The 16,525-nt window shown below is 37.3% G+C and overlaps 1 protein-coding gene across 25 annotated transcripts in view; it reads right to left on the bottom strand.

Annotated features, from left to right (window-relative positions):
- Window positions 1-16,525, bottom strand: part of PLEKHA5 (pleckstrin homology domain containing A5) — a 170,768-nt gene that overhangs the window by 40,272 nt on the left and 113,971 nt on the right. For all 25 annotated transcript variants that reach the window (XM_025141874.3, XM_015291916.4, XM_040655828.2 and 22 more), the window contains 4 exons: window positions 14,989-15,089; window positions 13,938-14,053; window positions 5,746-6,213; window positions 1,274-1,742 (listed from right to left, as the gene is read on the bottom strand). In XM_025141874.3, the coding sequence (XP_024997642.1) occupies window positions 1,274-1,742; window positions 5,746-6,213; window positions 13,938-14,053; window positions 14,989-15,089 (1,154 nt within the window). The remainder of the gene's footprint in view (window positions 1-1,273; window positions 1,743-5,745; window positions 6,214-13,937; window positions 14,054-14,988; window positions 15,090-16,525) is intronic.

The raw sequence follows: 16,525 nt of genomic DNA, 5'->3' as shown, positions 1-16,525 counted from the left end.
TTCATATCATTAATAGTTCTTTCTTATAGTTGTTGCTGCACTGATATTACGTAAAGAACAATTTTAGTTTTCGCCTATCATTCAAAGTTGTTTAAAATCTCTAAGGTCTTTACATAGATGAGATGGTTTAAGGCTTAGGTTTACTCTACTGATTTTATACAGCCAGTCTCCTAACCATCTACCTCTTAAAAAACAGGTTTGTGCTTTTAAGTTCATAGGAATGGTTAGCTGTGTAACTAAAGTAAGCTGGATGTGGCTGTGGGCAGCCTGATCTAGTGGTTGGAGAACCAGTACATAGCAGAGGGCTTGAAACTAGATGATCATAATGGTCCTTCTCAACCCAGGCCATTCTATGATTTATAATTCTAAGTACAAACTGAATGGCCTGAAAAACTGAAGGGAAACAGGAGTCTTGTAAAAAAGACACTGAACATGAAACTAATTACTAGCACAAAGTATTAGTGATGGAAAAATACCTGAAAGCAAATACGGCTGAAATGTCATATAAGCACATGTTCTGCAGCACTGATCTTAGTAATACTTCTCAGATTTAGGAGAAGAATTGATTAGGGTTTGATTGAAACTTTTTGCCAAAACAAAAATACTTCTTTATTGATAAGGACCTAAATCATAAGGACATCTGAGCTAATGATTTAGCAAAAAGCTTGAGGAGTATTTTACACAGTCAACTCTAGGAAACTATATTCTAATTTTACGTATTTCCTTGGCACTCAGGTTTAGAATTTTTAGTCTCTCTTTCACTGATGGTGATGATTAAGTTTATGCAAGTCAGGTGCAAAGATTTTGTGCAGACTCTAGCTTTCTTTAGTGATCACTCTAATAACTCCAAGCATCCAAAGAAATGTCAACCCTCAGTTTTCTCTTGGAACCCAAGGCAGCCAAAATTGTGGTTGAAGAACAGACAGTAATACATGGAAAGAAATGCAGGACTTTCAGTTCTCTTGAAGTTCCAGATTGAAAAGCTAGAAGGGAGAATGCTTTCTACACATACAGCGAACTACTCTATTTTAGAGAAATGTAATCTCATGGACAGTAATATCAGGACCACGTGTTTTTCTGCAACATATTACAGTATCCTTTACAACCTTTAGATTTTAAATGCTTTTTTAAATCAAGACTTTCTCCACGAAGGCAGCAGTGCAATTTAATATCAATTTCAATAAAATACAGGAGAGTGCAACACAGCAGTAATGGCATACTTTCTAAAAATTCCTGCAAATAAGTTTTTTAACTATAAGAGCATGTATTTTACCTTAGTATGATGCGCTCTATGTCTCCGATCAATGGTTACATCTCCTCTTTGCACTGGTGAAGACACTTCTGATCTGTAGGTCCGCTGTGGGGAATACCCTTGGAAACCCGCTAGTGAACCGTGAGAAGGCGAGGTGGGAATTGAATGCATCGTCTGATCAGAAATATTGATCATCGTTTTTGGGCTACTTAAAGTACTGTGCCTAGTAAGAGTTGTCTGCTTATTGTAAAACTGACGTTGCTGCCACTCGTAGAGCTGCCACATCGTGTCATCACGCATTGACCTTCGCTTTTCTTCAGCTGTCACGGGTCCTATGGCTCTGTCGTAAGCTGACGGCGTCACACTGCACAGGCTCTCTGGTCTTGCTTTGCTGTTTCGGGGCAGTGTTCTGTAGCCTTCTGGGTAGCGGGGTAAAGCTTGAGGTCGATGGCTTGGCATGTTTCTTGGTAATGTCTGATATGAGATTACACTGAAACACAAGCATATTAGTTAGCATATTTATATACTATATTAGTTTATATTAAAATTATGGCAATAAGAAGTTATTCAACACTGATTAGGTTTATCCTGCCAGCTCTTGTCACTTTTGACCAGTCATTTTAAAAACACGCAAAATATCAAGATGATATTTCAGATGACATCAAGAGGATTTTTCAGCCCCATAACAGCTGAAACTGGATCTTATCTCAGATTAACTGCTTGACAATTTAATCCAAACTTCATCTTTTCACTAGTTTAACCATCTAGTAATGTCAATCATAGGTCAAATCTGGTCTACATGCTTGATAGAACCAAGTTTTTTAGCCTCAGAATTTCTATACTGTTCCAAACATGAGTTCTTCTTAAATGCTCTCTTTTTCAAAAGTGAAAAAGTCTCCTGTTGCCTCTCTGAGACACAATTAAGCAGTTATGAAAAAACAACAAGAATTTGTAACAGCAGATTAAGGAAAAATAGCAATTATTGACAGAGGACAAAACTGAGGTCATAAGTATCGGTTCATTCAGCCCTCATCTAGAATTCTGATGAGCACCACTTAAAGCCATTTGCTGCTGATCGCATCTGTGAGAGATGCTGGCCCAGGGACAAAATCTATCCCAAGCTGAACACGATGCAGCCATCAGAGGGCAGCAGCTTCCAGCTACGCCTCAGCAAGCCCAACTCAAACAGAAACCCTGGAACCTGAAGGCACCAGAGTCTGAAGTCAGCTCTGAGCAGCTTCAGTGCCACAAACACATTAAAGAAGTGATGTACAGCAAATGGTGAAGCACTATGGGTATTAGATCCTTATGAAATAATTATTAAGGAAATTGGTGATGGTAAAAAAGAAACACTTTTCATTGAATATAGCTGAAATATTTATAATCACTTGTATCATTTTGGAGATGAAAACTGCGGTAAAGAGCTTTACATACAAAGTCTGTGGCAGATTCTGAATCTTTCCAAGAGTTAAGAAAGTACTATCCCCATTTTATAGATTGGATAGCTTTTTATTCTCACAGAAAATGACTCTTAATCCTGTTATCTCACTGCAAAATCTGCCTACGTGACTCTACATTTCTTTATATAATTGATGTAAGGGCTTTTCTCCATCTCCATCTCCGTATTAGAAAAACAACAACTTGAGACATTTTTGGGTCCCTCTTCTAACTTTAAAAATATTGTTTTAGTTATTCACAAATGAATACAGTGAAGTCTGATCGTCATGAAGGAAGCCAGTAGCTAGACAGACTTCTTTCAGTAAAGCTCCCCCACTATTTTATTAGTTGAATGGACGCTATAATCCTGCTGGCTCCTTTAAATATCTATGTGAACAAGAGCTGCATGAAGATCTTAATCTTCATGCATCTTAATCTTCATGCAAAGACAGAAATTTGAAGTCTACATACAACTAGTAATATTTGAGAACATTTAGGAAGATAATGTATCCATCATTTATGTGCAAACCATAACTAAAATTGATCCACCAATGTCCTGTTGATACTTACAATAAATGCCCTTCCAGTCAAACCCAAAAACCAACTCTGGACAGTGCTTCAGCCTGGAATTGCTTTGCATGCAGAAGGACCATCACAGGCAATTAAGAAGTCACAGAGCCTGCAAGGCTGCAAACTACTGTTGTCATAAATAGCTCCCTACTAGTGTTCCCATTAGAAGAAAAGTTTTCCACATGAGTTCACAAACTCATTAAGAACACCCTCAGAGGTTCTGGGCAGTAATACTTGTTCTGGTGTGTGAGCTGGGCCATGTGAGAAAGAGGTTGCTGCTGCAGTTTTGGGGGCTCAGTATTCACACTTACCAATACCTCCAGATCAAAACCTCAAAACGTTCCTTCATCCTAAGGAATGAAAATACCAACTGGCCTTGAATACTTGACCTTCATGTCGGAACCAAGCAAAGGGTGACAACGCAACAATGAACAGCCAGTGCTGAGCAGCAGGCACATACTGCTTAGGGCATGGCAGGGAGACAGAGTTCCCACCCTGGGCTAGCAGCACCTCAGCAATGCACTTGGTACCAGGCGACCCTTCCTCTGTGTTTCAAACATTTGAGAAAGGTCTTACCACAGCCTAAGCAGACCCTCGTCCCAAACTTTAACATAAACTGGAGCTTCTCTCTACTCTCAGCCACAAACTTCAGTTCCACTCCTGTCTCCAGCCAGAATCTGGCAATCTGAATGAACAAACAAACCAAAAAGCCCCACACATTTTAGAAACATCACTATGAATTAGAAATTCTGGTGGCTACTTAAGGCTGCTTCCACGCAGGAGAAAAAGGGACAGCACAACATCTATTCCTTTTCAGCTTCACAGAAAACAGAATGGCTTGGGTTGGAAGGGACCTCAAGGATCATGAAGCTCCAACCACCCGCTGCAGGCAGGGCCACCAACCTCCACATTTAATACTGGACCAGGCTGCCCAGGGCCCCATCTAACCTGGCCTTGAACATCTCCAGGGATGGAGCATCCTCAACCTCTCTGGGCAGCCTGTGCCAGCACCTCACCACTCTCTTGGTAAAGAACTTCCCCCTCAAATCCAACCTAAAGCTTCCCTCCTTCCACTTAAAACCATTTCCCCTTGTCCTGCTACTATCTACCCTTTCAAAGAGTTGACATGTTAAAGCTTGTTAGCTTTCTGTGGAGTTGCAGTTCAAAGCGTGCTTGTGCCATCAGTGCCCCCCTTAAAGCAACAAGTGTCTCTATCTTCAACAACAAAATTCTGTTAACTAGAGAATATTCTTAATAGTATTCCCACTACAGTGAAATCAGTTTTAGGGTTTCATGCTTGCTCACAGTCAAAAAAACAGCACAGCTCTTCAAATTTCTACCATTTGAATGCAACTTTTACAGTGCAATTTAAAAAACCTAATTGCAACAAGGAACTTTCTCAGTTCTCATTATGCAAGCATAAACAATAAAATAAATGTCAGGTTGTGCAACTCACTCTCTGTAGTGCAGATTCAAACTTGAGCAAACTACTTACTATGAGTACTTCATGAAAAAACACATCAACTATTCCTAATTATATTTAACGAAAAAGTAAAGGCAGTGGGGAAGTTTTCAACCAGTTTTGGCATGTGTAAGACAAACTAGTGCAAATTTTTGCTGTTTTGCAAAAACTCAAGAAGTCTCCAAGATAATTTCACATTTTGGGAAAACAGATCTTCTGAATTTGGTTTTATCATAAGCTCTGCTATCTATCTATATGCGAAGTTCCTAACTTTCAGCTCTTCAAAACATCTCCTCTAATATCATCCCATTGTTTCTTATCTTATGTAATATTTATTATTTTCAAATATTTTACTGCTAGAGCTGCTTGTCTGTAGGGCAGCCTGGAAGCAGTGCCAGAAAGAGAAATTGCTATCAGCACAAGATTCAATATTGTCAATCATTCACACGCAATTTCAAAACTTCAAGAATATGCACCAGAGCTCAATATTAGAACTAGGAGATGTTTAATTTCACAAGAAAAAGAAGCTTTAAGCATCAAGTTAGTTAGATTACTCTAAGTTACTCTTAGGTAAAGCTTCTCTCTCTCTTTTTATTATAGTTTAAGTTTAAAAACTGACTGGAATATTTTTGAAGCTTTCTGAATAAATATTGATAGAAGAATTTGAACACAAAAAGCACAAAGGACAGGGCACTTACAAGAATAGATTTTAAGAAGGAAAAATAATTTTTGTGATTGATGTCACATTCTCTCTGCTACGCCAGAGCTACTTTTAACACCCCAAAGGCTTTTCTGACCATTTATGAATAGCTTATTACTAATCATTCAATGTTAATAAAAGGTGAACTTTATATGTGTTCCGAGTACGCATACAGGCACTTCTTGCAGAGAACAATGCATAATAAATAATATTGTTCTCTATAAGAATATTTATATAATAGGGACAGAAAAATAAAGCAAGTAGCCAGGAAACGAGACTATTTGGTAGAAAGTCTAGTTAAAAAAAAAATTACATAGCACTTACCCTCTTGCTTCCTCCTCTTGCCCTTTTCCTCTCTGTATTTTAATCCACTGTTCCAACTGCAGCATTGAATTAGTTCTCTGCATAACTCGTTCAGACTCCATATGTGACTGCATTGCATTGTGCTGACCTCCATCTCCGGTATCTGCCAGGACAATACCAACAGCTTTATTCTCAGCTCCATTTAAATGAACTGGTCTGAAGTGTCCAGCCTGAACTGTGGTTATGGGTAGAGTCCTGTATTCTGATCCCAAAGGATTTAGCTTCACGCTGTTAATTTTTGTTAATGGTTTATCTTGCCCAACTTTCTGGAATCCATATTTTTCAGCTTCCAAAGCCTTCTTCTCTTCATTTTTGTTCACTTCTCTATTTTTCTGGTTATTTTGTGCCTCTGGCTTAATGAGCACCCGATGGTTTGAAATATTATTGGCCTCTCGAGGTGGTGTATTTTCAGTGGTGAACTTCTCAACTCTAGAAAGGAATATACAACAAGTTGTAACATCAAGAAAACATTAATTTATAATAATAATAATAAATAATAATAAAAGTGAATCTCTTTCCTGCTTATCAGGACAATTTCAGTCATCGCTGTCCAGATATTTCAAACTACTATATTTGAGAGAAAAAAACAGGATGTATTTTCTCATTTATCAGTGACAGTTTCTTTATCTTTTTCTCTCTCTCTTTTTTTTTCCCTCACTCTCCATGTTTCTCTTTCTTTGCTATTTTAAAAACATTTGTAAGTTAGAGCAATTTTTTTAAAAAAGACAGCTTCATGTTAACCCCCCTGATAGAACGTGCACTAAGCAACAGTAGAAAAAGCCAGACTCTGAAAAAGCAGATGTTTGGTTCCCAGAGGGCTGGACATTTAAACAGTGAAAGTAATCAGTAGTTCTCCAAAAGCCAAGGCTTCCAGAAATCAACAGCCTGAAATTCACACAATTTTTAAAGCTATCTTTAAAAACGGTAGCAGACTACACTGCTGAATAGCTTGTAATTCACCATAATGTTGGATCTAACGTATAACAAGATCCTTTTAAGAAAACAACTATTCATGGTCCCTGGCATGCATTAGGTTTCTCTGGTATGCTATCTCTTCGGACATCATACACTTTATGGGAAATAACTGTGGCTTCCCTAAGATTAGGAGGGAAGATAGCTGCTGACTAAGGAAACTGTACCACAAAAATAATGATATTTTTACTGCTTTACAGTACTTATACGAGTAAAGAATGCATATGGTTCAATTAACCATTTTATTTTTAATAAAAATTTCAGAATGTCAAGAAGCTGCATCTTTTTCATCCCTGGGACATTATCTGAACATCCAGCTCAGACAGTGACATTTTTTAGCATGACTTACTAAAAAAAGAAAGAAACAAACAAACAAAAAGGAACAAAAAAAGCTGAAATGCCTTGGTCAACATTTTTGGGAATGGGAGGAAGCATTTGTTTTAAGATTACATCTCTTTATAAAACCAAACAAAGAATAACATTTCATTTTAAGATGATGTCGAGCTAATCTTTCCAATTTTGCATCCTTTTGGGGAGGAAACATTATTCATCTTTTCAGTTGTGTCCTGTTCAAGTGCCTGATCTGTGTGTAGAAAGACCACCATGCCCAAGAGCACAAGACCACTACTCTGAAAAGTGATCTGTTTCTAAGTAACTACACTCATAACAGTAAGTATTTTTGCTTACCCAGTCTTGAACATGAGGCCAAAATATATAACAAGTCTACACTTCCCTGGCACGCTGTTTAAGCCATGAATTCCCAAGAAGCCAACTATCTGTTGGCTTCAACTCCAGTAAATATATGAAGCATGGAAGACTGTAATGTCCTTATAAAACATTATCCACAATTAATAAAGTTGTGTGCTTAACTTTAAATGCACCTTCCATTATCAGTCTATGATAGAATCATCATAGAATGGCTTGGGTAGGAAAGGCCCTTGAAGATCACCTAGTTTCAACCCCTGTCCTCTGGGCAGGTTTGCCAACCACTAGCAGGCTGCCCAGAGCCACATCGAATCTTGCTTGCTATGAATACTCAGTGATGTTAAGGGGATCAAGAACTTATAAGTACACCACTTCGAAAAACAGCAGGATATCAATGTCTGCTGCACCTTGTATTCGAGTCTATTTGAAATACATATGTACTCTGTATGTATTTCATACATGAGTATATTCATGTACTTCATGAGTGTGTAAGAGGCATGATATTTCGCCACACCTTTTCCTGACACAGAGGTGATGATCCCAATGTCTTTCACTATTAAAGTCAAGAATTTACGTAAGGAGCTCTAAATAGTCCTTTTTCTTTCTTCCCACAATTATACCTGAGCTGCTGACATTAAAGTGCAGAAACATCAAATTTATTGCAAATGAAAATATTCATATCAATAAATCTAAATTGTATATCTCCAGCTACTTACATCATCAATCAATTTTAAACATCGCTTTTTTCTTGTACATCACTATTAAATACAGATGTCAGATGCATCTGATGCTTTCTGATAGCAGAAAGTAAATGCTAAAAATTTCTGCCAGTGATAGATGGTAGAGAAAAGAAATCTTAATGTAGAACCAGTTTCTACATAGAAGGCGAAGATGCGTGTTAGAACTGCTACATCCACATCACGTTTTATAATTTCCAATTATCAGCAAAAAAAGCCTATGCTCATCTCCTACTGCACTTTAAAAGCAAGGGTCAGTTTGTTTTTCCCCAAGACTTTAGAGTATCCTAAGACCCAACATTTCTGACTGGGTTCCTTCTTCAGGTTACATGAAGAAGCGCATCACCTCCTCCCTTCACCTCAAGACTCTATGACCTAATGTTTTACCATAAGCTAAAAGAATTTCCCAAGAATTAAAAATGCCATTTCCTGCAATTATCAAGTCAAAAATGGTATAAAAATTTCATCTTTCAGCCAGCTCAAGAGTTTGCAAGGAAAGTACTCCTAAACACAGACTATATTGTATGTAGCATGCCTTAATACTACCATAATGCCATTAGGTATCCCCTTATGTAACACATTACATCAGTCCCCCTCAGGGTGCTTTGCAGTAAGGAGGTAGTTGCCATTTTACAGGTGGAAAAACTGTGCTGCAGAGAGTGGCATCACTAAGGACACTCTTAGATGGACAAAAAAGCCAAGCCTTAGCATAGTGTTCTATTCACATTATCATACTACTCTCCACTGGAGATGTTAATTGGAAAAAAAATAATCACACAATAGTTTTTTCCCATCACTTGTTGCTATGGTTATACGCAGCAGAGCCAAGCATTTCTATTTGACATTTTTTTCTGATGGTCTTTCTCATGGTGCGACATTCAAATTGATAAAAATAGACTTTGGGGCTTGCCTTTAACACTGTGCATCAGATCAGACAACGTAGTGTGAGCAAGAGATACCAATACTCTTTCAATACCAATGGTTACAAGCAAGAAAGAAACATCAGAAACTAGTATGCAAATGTAAGAAATAGAAATCCATATTTATTTGTCTCCATGTTTGTATGTGGCTCTCAAAGATTTTCAACAAGGCTTAGGGGGTATGTTTTGAGGATAGAAGAGGAAGAAGGCAAAAGAGAATGAGCATCAAATACATGTTTCATACTGTATGTAATTTATAGATTTCTACTACAAAACAAATATGTAGGGAATGGTTCTATGAGGAAAAATACTATTTTCAGCTTTTAGAAACAAATATTATAAACAAATACAAAATTCTAAAACAGATGAGGGGGCTACGGAGTCAATTATCAGACAAACATGAGGACTGCCCAAAGCCAGCTAGAGGCATTTGAAAAGAAAAAGTTATGTATTTCAAACTCAGCACTGTCAGTAAGCCCCCGCTGTGGATGTTGTTACGCTAACAAGTGCATTTTTGGCAGCTTAGCTTATGCTGTTCTGGGAGAGCAACTATAGGAGAAGAGAAAAAGCTTCTCTTAATACACGCTGCAGCGCTCAAGAGGAAGATAAAAGGGCACCAGCACACACAGTTAACAGTGAGAGTGAAGGAAAATCATGCTCAAATGACGGAGTGTAGAGAAATGAGCATTTGGGATAGAACGATGGCTAATGGATATGTGGGTGGATATGAATATCCACAAACACAAGCATGCAATCAGTACTATAGACACAACTTGACTGTGATCTGCAGTGATATGACAAAGAATGAGTACAGTATTTTGCTAATCCAGACAGGTTATTTGAGATCATGTTTGGAGTGATAAGCTTAGGAAGTTCCTTGCTAATTACAGTATTTCTTGTTATGATTTTGTTAAGTTCCTCAGTATATTATAAAATTTGAATTTACTATCTAAGTAAAATAAAAACAAAAACATTCAGGAAGGACTAATTATAGTTAAACCAGTAAGAGTAATTGCTATTTGTCCTTTCTTGCAATTACACATCAGAAGGGAGCTCTTCTACTACAAGCTGCTGATCAGTTCTAAAAGAAATTGTTCTATTTTTCTCACCTCAACATCTCATTTCTGTATTATATGGTTCATTATATTTGGAAAGTAAGAATATTTGATGGAAAAGTGACAAAAATAACCCACACAACTTAATGTTTCAAATATCTGTTTTATCTTTTTTTCTCTCTAAGGAACTCTCGTGCTCAAATATATCAAGAAATATTCCAGCTCTCTAGTTATTTAAACCTGACTGACTACTGGGATGGTACCTTAAGAGTACCTTAAGTAAGGAAGTCCCTTACCTTATAGATTAAAAGAATAACACTGTAAAAACTCTGATTTATTACTGGGCAATTTATATTAACGAGAACAGAAAAGTGGCTCAGTCGGGTTACAGAGTAAGTTTCTAATAACTCCAGACACGGAATCATAAGCAACTTAGTCTCTTAGAAAACTGTATTCGGTCTCACACTAGAACTTCTAGAAAAGATATAATGGAGAGCCAAAGACACTGGCTGAATTTTTGATTCAACTCAAATAATTCATTTTTAAATCTACGTGCATGCCAAACTCTAGGTTACTTAAAGATGAGGTAATACCATACTTAATTCTTAACAGATTCTTACAGGGAAGTATTTCTTCTGGATAAGATCACATCCTGCTACGTGGTCCATTTTAAGAATTGATCTAATAGCTACAAGATGGACTCTTTAGAAACAGATGTCTGGGAGATTTTTTTCCTTATTATAGTTAACAGACATGAAAGTTTTAGGGACTTCAGTGGTCTTGAAGTGTATTACTAACAAACTTTTCAAAGAGATCAAATTTCTTGGTGGTTTTTTTTTTATTATTATTATTTTATTTTTATTTTGCCTGAGTTGAAACAATAGGGTAGTGTTACAGACTTGCTTTTCCTAACACTTGTTTTGTCTGTCTGTAAGCCCATTCATCTAGATAACCAGGCAGGAAACTACTGATTTTGCTGTCAAGTGTTTTTCTACTATTTCAGCATGTGCCACTGTGATTCACCAAGGACTACGATAAGCAACTGAAGCAACGCAAGGCAGATAGCGGGAGCATGTAGCTGGATGAAAAGCAATAGATAAGCTCAACCATACTGGGAGTCCCCACTGTTTGCCTGTACACTGTCAAGCATTTGAAATGGGCAGACATCAGTGTTGGAATAGGCACTGCAGCTATAAGAAGGAGATAGGAGCATGCCCAAACATTTAGGGAAGCTGGAATATCCTTAACTGCCATGGGCAGGACATCAGTCATGCTAAAGCAATCACAGAACCACAGCCTAAAAAGAATGACTATCTCACAAAGCTGGACCAACTGTCAGGGCAAGCTTACTGAATGTCTTGATAGGCTCCGAGGCAGCAAGCGTGACTGTACAGCTACAGTAATAAATCGAATAAAAGAGTCAATGTTTACATCAACATTTTAATTTCATTTGTTCCTTATGTTAAAACAAATATCACAAATCACACTGTAGAGAGTACTGTAGTACATTTTAATTTGCTAAATATGCTTTGTACAGCATTGGCTACCGCATGAGAGACTGTGAAGACGCTTTATTAAGGAGGTTCTGTCAGAATCATACTTTTTTCCAATTATATATTTTTTTACTACAAAGATATGCTTTCAAATGGTCAGTCTTACAGTACTGCACAAGCCAAATGAAGGTCCTTTCAGTAGTTTACAAAGATTTAGGGTGACACACGTCAATATTATTCTTCCTACAGTGTTTATATATTCAGGATAAGATTTTTGTTTGAAGTGAAGTGGGTCTAATTTGGTATCATCATTTTTCTGTCTAAAAGCTATCACCAGCTATCTGCAATGCACTTATAATGCAAGCCAACACTGAGTTCTAAATTTATTATTGACTGATTTAAATGAGATATTTTGTCAAGGTGTGCTCATTACTTTAAGTGCAATCGCTTTCGACAAGTTCTCAATCAAGAACTTAAAAAGGGAAAAATGTTACCATCAAAAAAAAGCATCAAGCTATTTGTGCTCTTATTCCTTTCTGCTTATCCTTTCCCCCACATCATACAAACAAATGGCGGGTTACAGGACACAGAACAAAACATGTTTATGTACCGTATGAAATCTTACATAATAAGACCAGATGTCATAATTGAACCTACCACTCCTCATTTCTACAAGCTGAAATCTTTTATTTTCTGTAATTTGTGGAAAATAGACATGATAGCTGACAGACTGATGTGCTGTTTTCCCCAAAGTATGGAGAACAGTGTTTTTTCTGTTAATCTATTACACTACACTGTCCAATGCTAAGAATGAAATACTTCATATACTATCTATTTATTTTAAAGATATTAGGCAGCTACGGTTTTAAACTGTTGATTAAAATTTATCACTAAAGCACTGCACAGGTGCCGATTTGGAAGTGTTCCTTGTTTATTTTAACTGTCTGAATGTCTCACAGATTGATTTCAGTAAAAGTTCCAGTACGTTTGACTGAGAAGCTCACAAAACATTATAACATCTATGATTACATTCTGCTTTCCATTTTATGCTTCTACCAGTACCATATCAGAATACAGGATGCAGAAATGGCACAAACAAGTTAACAGTAACAATTTACAAAAGTGAGGCAAAATTTAGAAAGACTGCATCTAGTTTGACAAATGTAATGTGCTCAAACATTGCAATCTTTTCTTTCTTTGGTACCTATGTCTATGGGATTTTATTTTTATACTTAAGATTTCTCAGGGTTGCTGTCACTCATTTAGCTCCAGCATAGCAGGACCTAAGGGAGCGCAGAAGTAAATCAAGTGAGAGCAGCCATGACCAACAATTTCTGTGCCATCAATAACAAGGAGCTTTTAAATTTTCTATTGATGAGGTTTCCATTACAGATGTCACGAAGCTGGCCCAAGGGACCAGAATCAGAGAGAAAACAATTTTTACTGGGCAGATAGCAGCAGGTAATACTCAGTTTCTGAGAACACTTGGCTTCCAGTGATGACTCACTTTTTGTAATCAACACATGGACACATAAAAGATAAGTCTCCAGAATAGGTAAGTATAATTTTAATAACAGCATGATGAGCAGGAACGTGCAGACCCATCAGTGCAACTGTTTCGTTTGACCAGAAACTACAACCGTGAATTTCATACTAAAGACAGGCATAAGACAAAGACTACCACCAGTTAAGATATTATAGAAGAGAAGGCTCTGGGGAGACCTCATTGTGGCCTTCCAGTACTTGAAGGGAGTGTATAAACAGGAGGAGGAATGACTGTTTACATGGGTGGATAGTGACAGGACAAGGGGGAATGGTTTTAAACTAAGACAGGGGAGGTTTAGGTTAGATATTAGGAGGAAGTTTTTCACACAGACGGTGGTGATGCACTGGAACAGGTTGCCCAAGGAGGTTGTGGATGCCCCATCCCTGCAGGCATTCAAGGCCAGGCTGGATGTGGCTCTGGGCAGCCTGGTCTAGTGGTTGGCAACGCTGCCCACGGCAGAGGTGTTGAAATAGATGATCTTTGAGGGCTTTTTCAAACCAAGCCATTCTATGGTTCTATGGCAATTCTACTGTTCTTCATTGAGGAGGGCACAGTAAATCAAACATGCCTGCACACAGCACTTGCCATTACTGGTACTTTCTCTGATGCCATAGGCTGAAGGAACTGGTCAGTTGTTTTTTTTTTTTTTTTTTTTTTTTTTTTTTTTTTTTTCCCCTCTGGCCTCTTACACTCAAGGCATCCACTGTTTTATGAATCTACATTACCTTTTCACAGGCTCTGTCTGCACAAGTGCTGCATCTGTCATGGCTTTCATCCACAACTCCATTTCCTTTCCTGTATCTGTGCAGAAATAATATGTCCTCATGTTTGGATGAGCTGCCTGATCAGAAATGACATGGTCATTGCAATAAAAATATAAGATTCTGTAAAAGAAAAGAGGCAAATTATGTTACTATATGCATACTCTAATTTCTTTTAAAATAAATTTTCTGAAAAGTATATTATCAGGAAAAATACCTGAAGAAATATTTCAGTGTTATGTTTCTTCATTGTATTTATATTTTCAAAATAATGGTCTACAATATTCAGTCATAGCTGTTTCTTCATTAACAGGTCTGATAAAAGGCCCTTACAATTATTTGTTCTATTAAAAACAATCTCAATTATTCATTACTGTAAATCAACACAGTTAATTAACGTAAATAAGACCTTGGCATAGATTTTTTCTGCCATCTTAATGATATAGTAAATTTTAGTTTATACTTACCACATTAAATAAAAGATGTGTTGCTTAGCAGGCCAAATGAAGAACCAAAAGGAGCTCATAAACACAAAAAAGCCAAGAGAGAATACTTAGTAGAGTGATTTATATAATAATTAAAGATTAGCTGTGAAAAGCTTTTAAAAGTGATTCATATTTGTGATTTAATTGATAATAAAACATCATTTTTATTTATATATAAAGATATATTGTATCTAAATAACCACAAAACTTTTCATTAGTGGGTAAGTTTAGCTATGGATGCAGTTTACAATTCTAAAACACCCCACAGCATTTAAGAGCAATGAACTAAAAATAAATGACAAGTAATATGTGATATTTATCCATTTTCATACTCTAGTAACTATGCCTGTATTTAAAGCAGACTAAAAACGTGAATCCTCTGCTACCATATTATGCAAAAATCAATCTCAGAAGCTGTCTGTAAATCTTTTTTTTTTTTTTTTTTGCACAACAACTGAGTAAAATGAGTTCTGATCACTAGGTTATTGTGCTTTCAGACATAAAATAAAACAAAAAAATTATTTTCTTACTTTAAAGGCATATTTCCGGTTAATATGGTCCTCAGGAGAAAGCACAGATATCTGAAAACTAGGTAGAAGTATACTACCTAGTATTCCTTCTTCTTTCTCATCTGCAAATAAATACTCTTTGATTAGAGAAACAAAGTATTTTGATGCATAATACTTATATTCAGACACTTAACTGAAAGTCTCTATTTAACAACACGTGGCCAGTAAGAAGCAGCTTATTGGCTCAGCTGAACGTGAGCCAGCAGTGTGCCCATGAAGCCAGCAAGGCCAATGACATCCCGGCTTGTATCAGAAGCCAGGATGTAGCCCGCAGGAGCAGGCAGATAACTGTACCCCTGTACACAGTCTCACCAAGGCCACACTTCAAGTACTGTGTTCAGTTTTGGGCCTCTCACTACAAGAAAGACATTGAGGCCCTGGAGCATGTCCAGAGAAGGGCAAAGTAGCTGGTGGGGGGTCTGGAGCACAAGTATTATGGGGAGTGGCTGAGGGAGCTGGGATTGTTCAGTCTGGAGAAGAGGAGGCTCAGGGGAGACCTTATTGCTCTCTATAATTCCCTGAAAGGACACTGTTGTGGGGTGCAAATTGGCCTCTTCTCCCACGTAATTAGAGATAGGACTAGATGGAATGGCCTCAAGTTGAGCCAGGGGAGATTCAGGGTGGATAACAGGAAAAATATATTTTCCAAAAGAGTGGTCAGGCAATGAGAAGGGCTGCCCAAGGAGGACGTTGAGTCACCGTCCCTGCAGGTGTTCAAGAAACGTTCAGATGTGGTACTAGGTGGACGGTTGGACTAGATAATCTTGGAAGTCTTTTCCAACCTTGGTGATTGTATGATTTTGGAAGAAAACACATTAGAGAATCCTAAAGTCAGACCCATTTGTTACACAGCTATCTATATAGGTTTGTACTGTAAGTATGTGGCCCAAAAAACCTGCTCAGCACAATGAAATCTAAGCCATCTGAATATGGCCACTTTTGACATCTTCCTCCAAGTTGGACAAGCATAAAAAAACTCTCCTGAAAGTTCCAATTCTGTAGAAGTTTAAGTACATGAGCTATCTTATAGAAAACACCACAAATAGCTTCACCTGGATGTTTTTCCTGTGGATCAGTGCTTACCTGCATAAGACTTCAGAACTGAAAAGGAGAAGGAAGTTAAGCCTCTAATTCGGTAGCAGGAGCAATACCTGAAATCTACTGTCTACTCAGTAAAAAATTTGCACGTTCTTCTAACCATTCACTGATACTGGGCATATGAAGCTAGGAAATTGTTATAATTTCCCTGAACACTTTACACTCAATTACATTCCATTTGTACAAATAAATACATGTCAGATCATTTGCAAAACAAACAAAAACACCCTTTTCACTGAACCTTGTTTTATATACAATTTAAAGAAAACGACTTTTAAATAATAAATTGACATTTTAATTGGAAGCCACAACCAGCTCTCAAATCCAATTATGCCTTGATAAAGGAATAATTGGATGCAATTCACAAAGTCAATCTTAATTGTATTTCAGACATAGAACT

Source organism: Gallus gallus, chromosome 1 (assembly GCF_016699485.2).
Source record: "Gallus gallus isolate bGalGal1 chromosome 1, bGalGal1.mat.broiler.GRCg7b, whole genome shotgun sequence".
Taxonomy (NCBI): domain Eukaryota; kingdom Metazoa; phylum Chordata; class Aves; order Galliformes; family Phasianidae; genus Gallus; species Gallus gallus.
The sequence above is the reverse complement of the archived record's forward strand: the minus strand, read 5'-3'. Positions and strand labels throughout refer to the sequence as shown.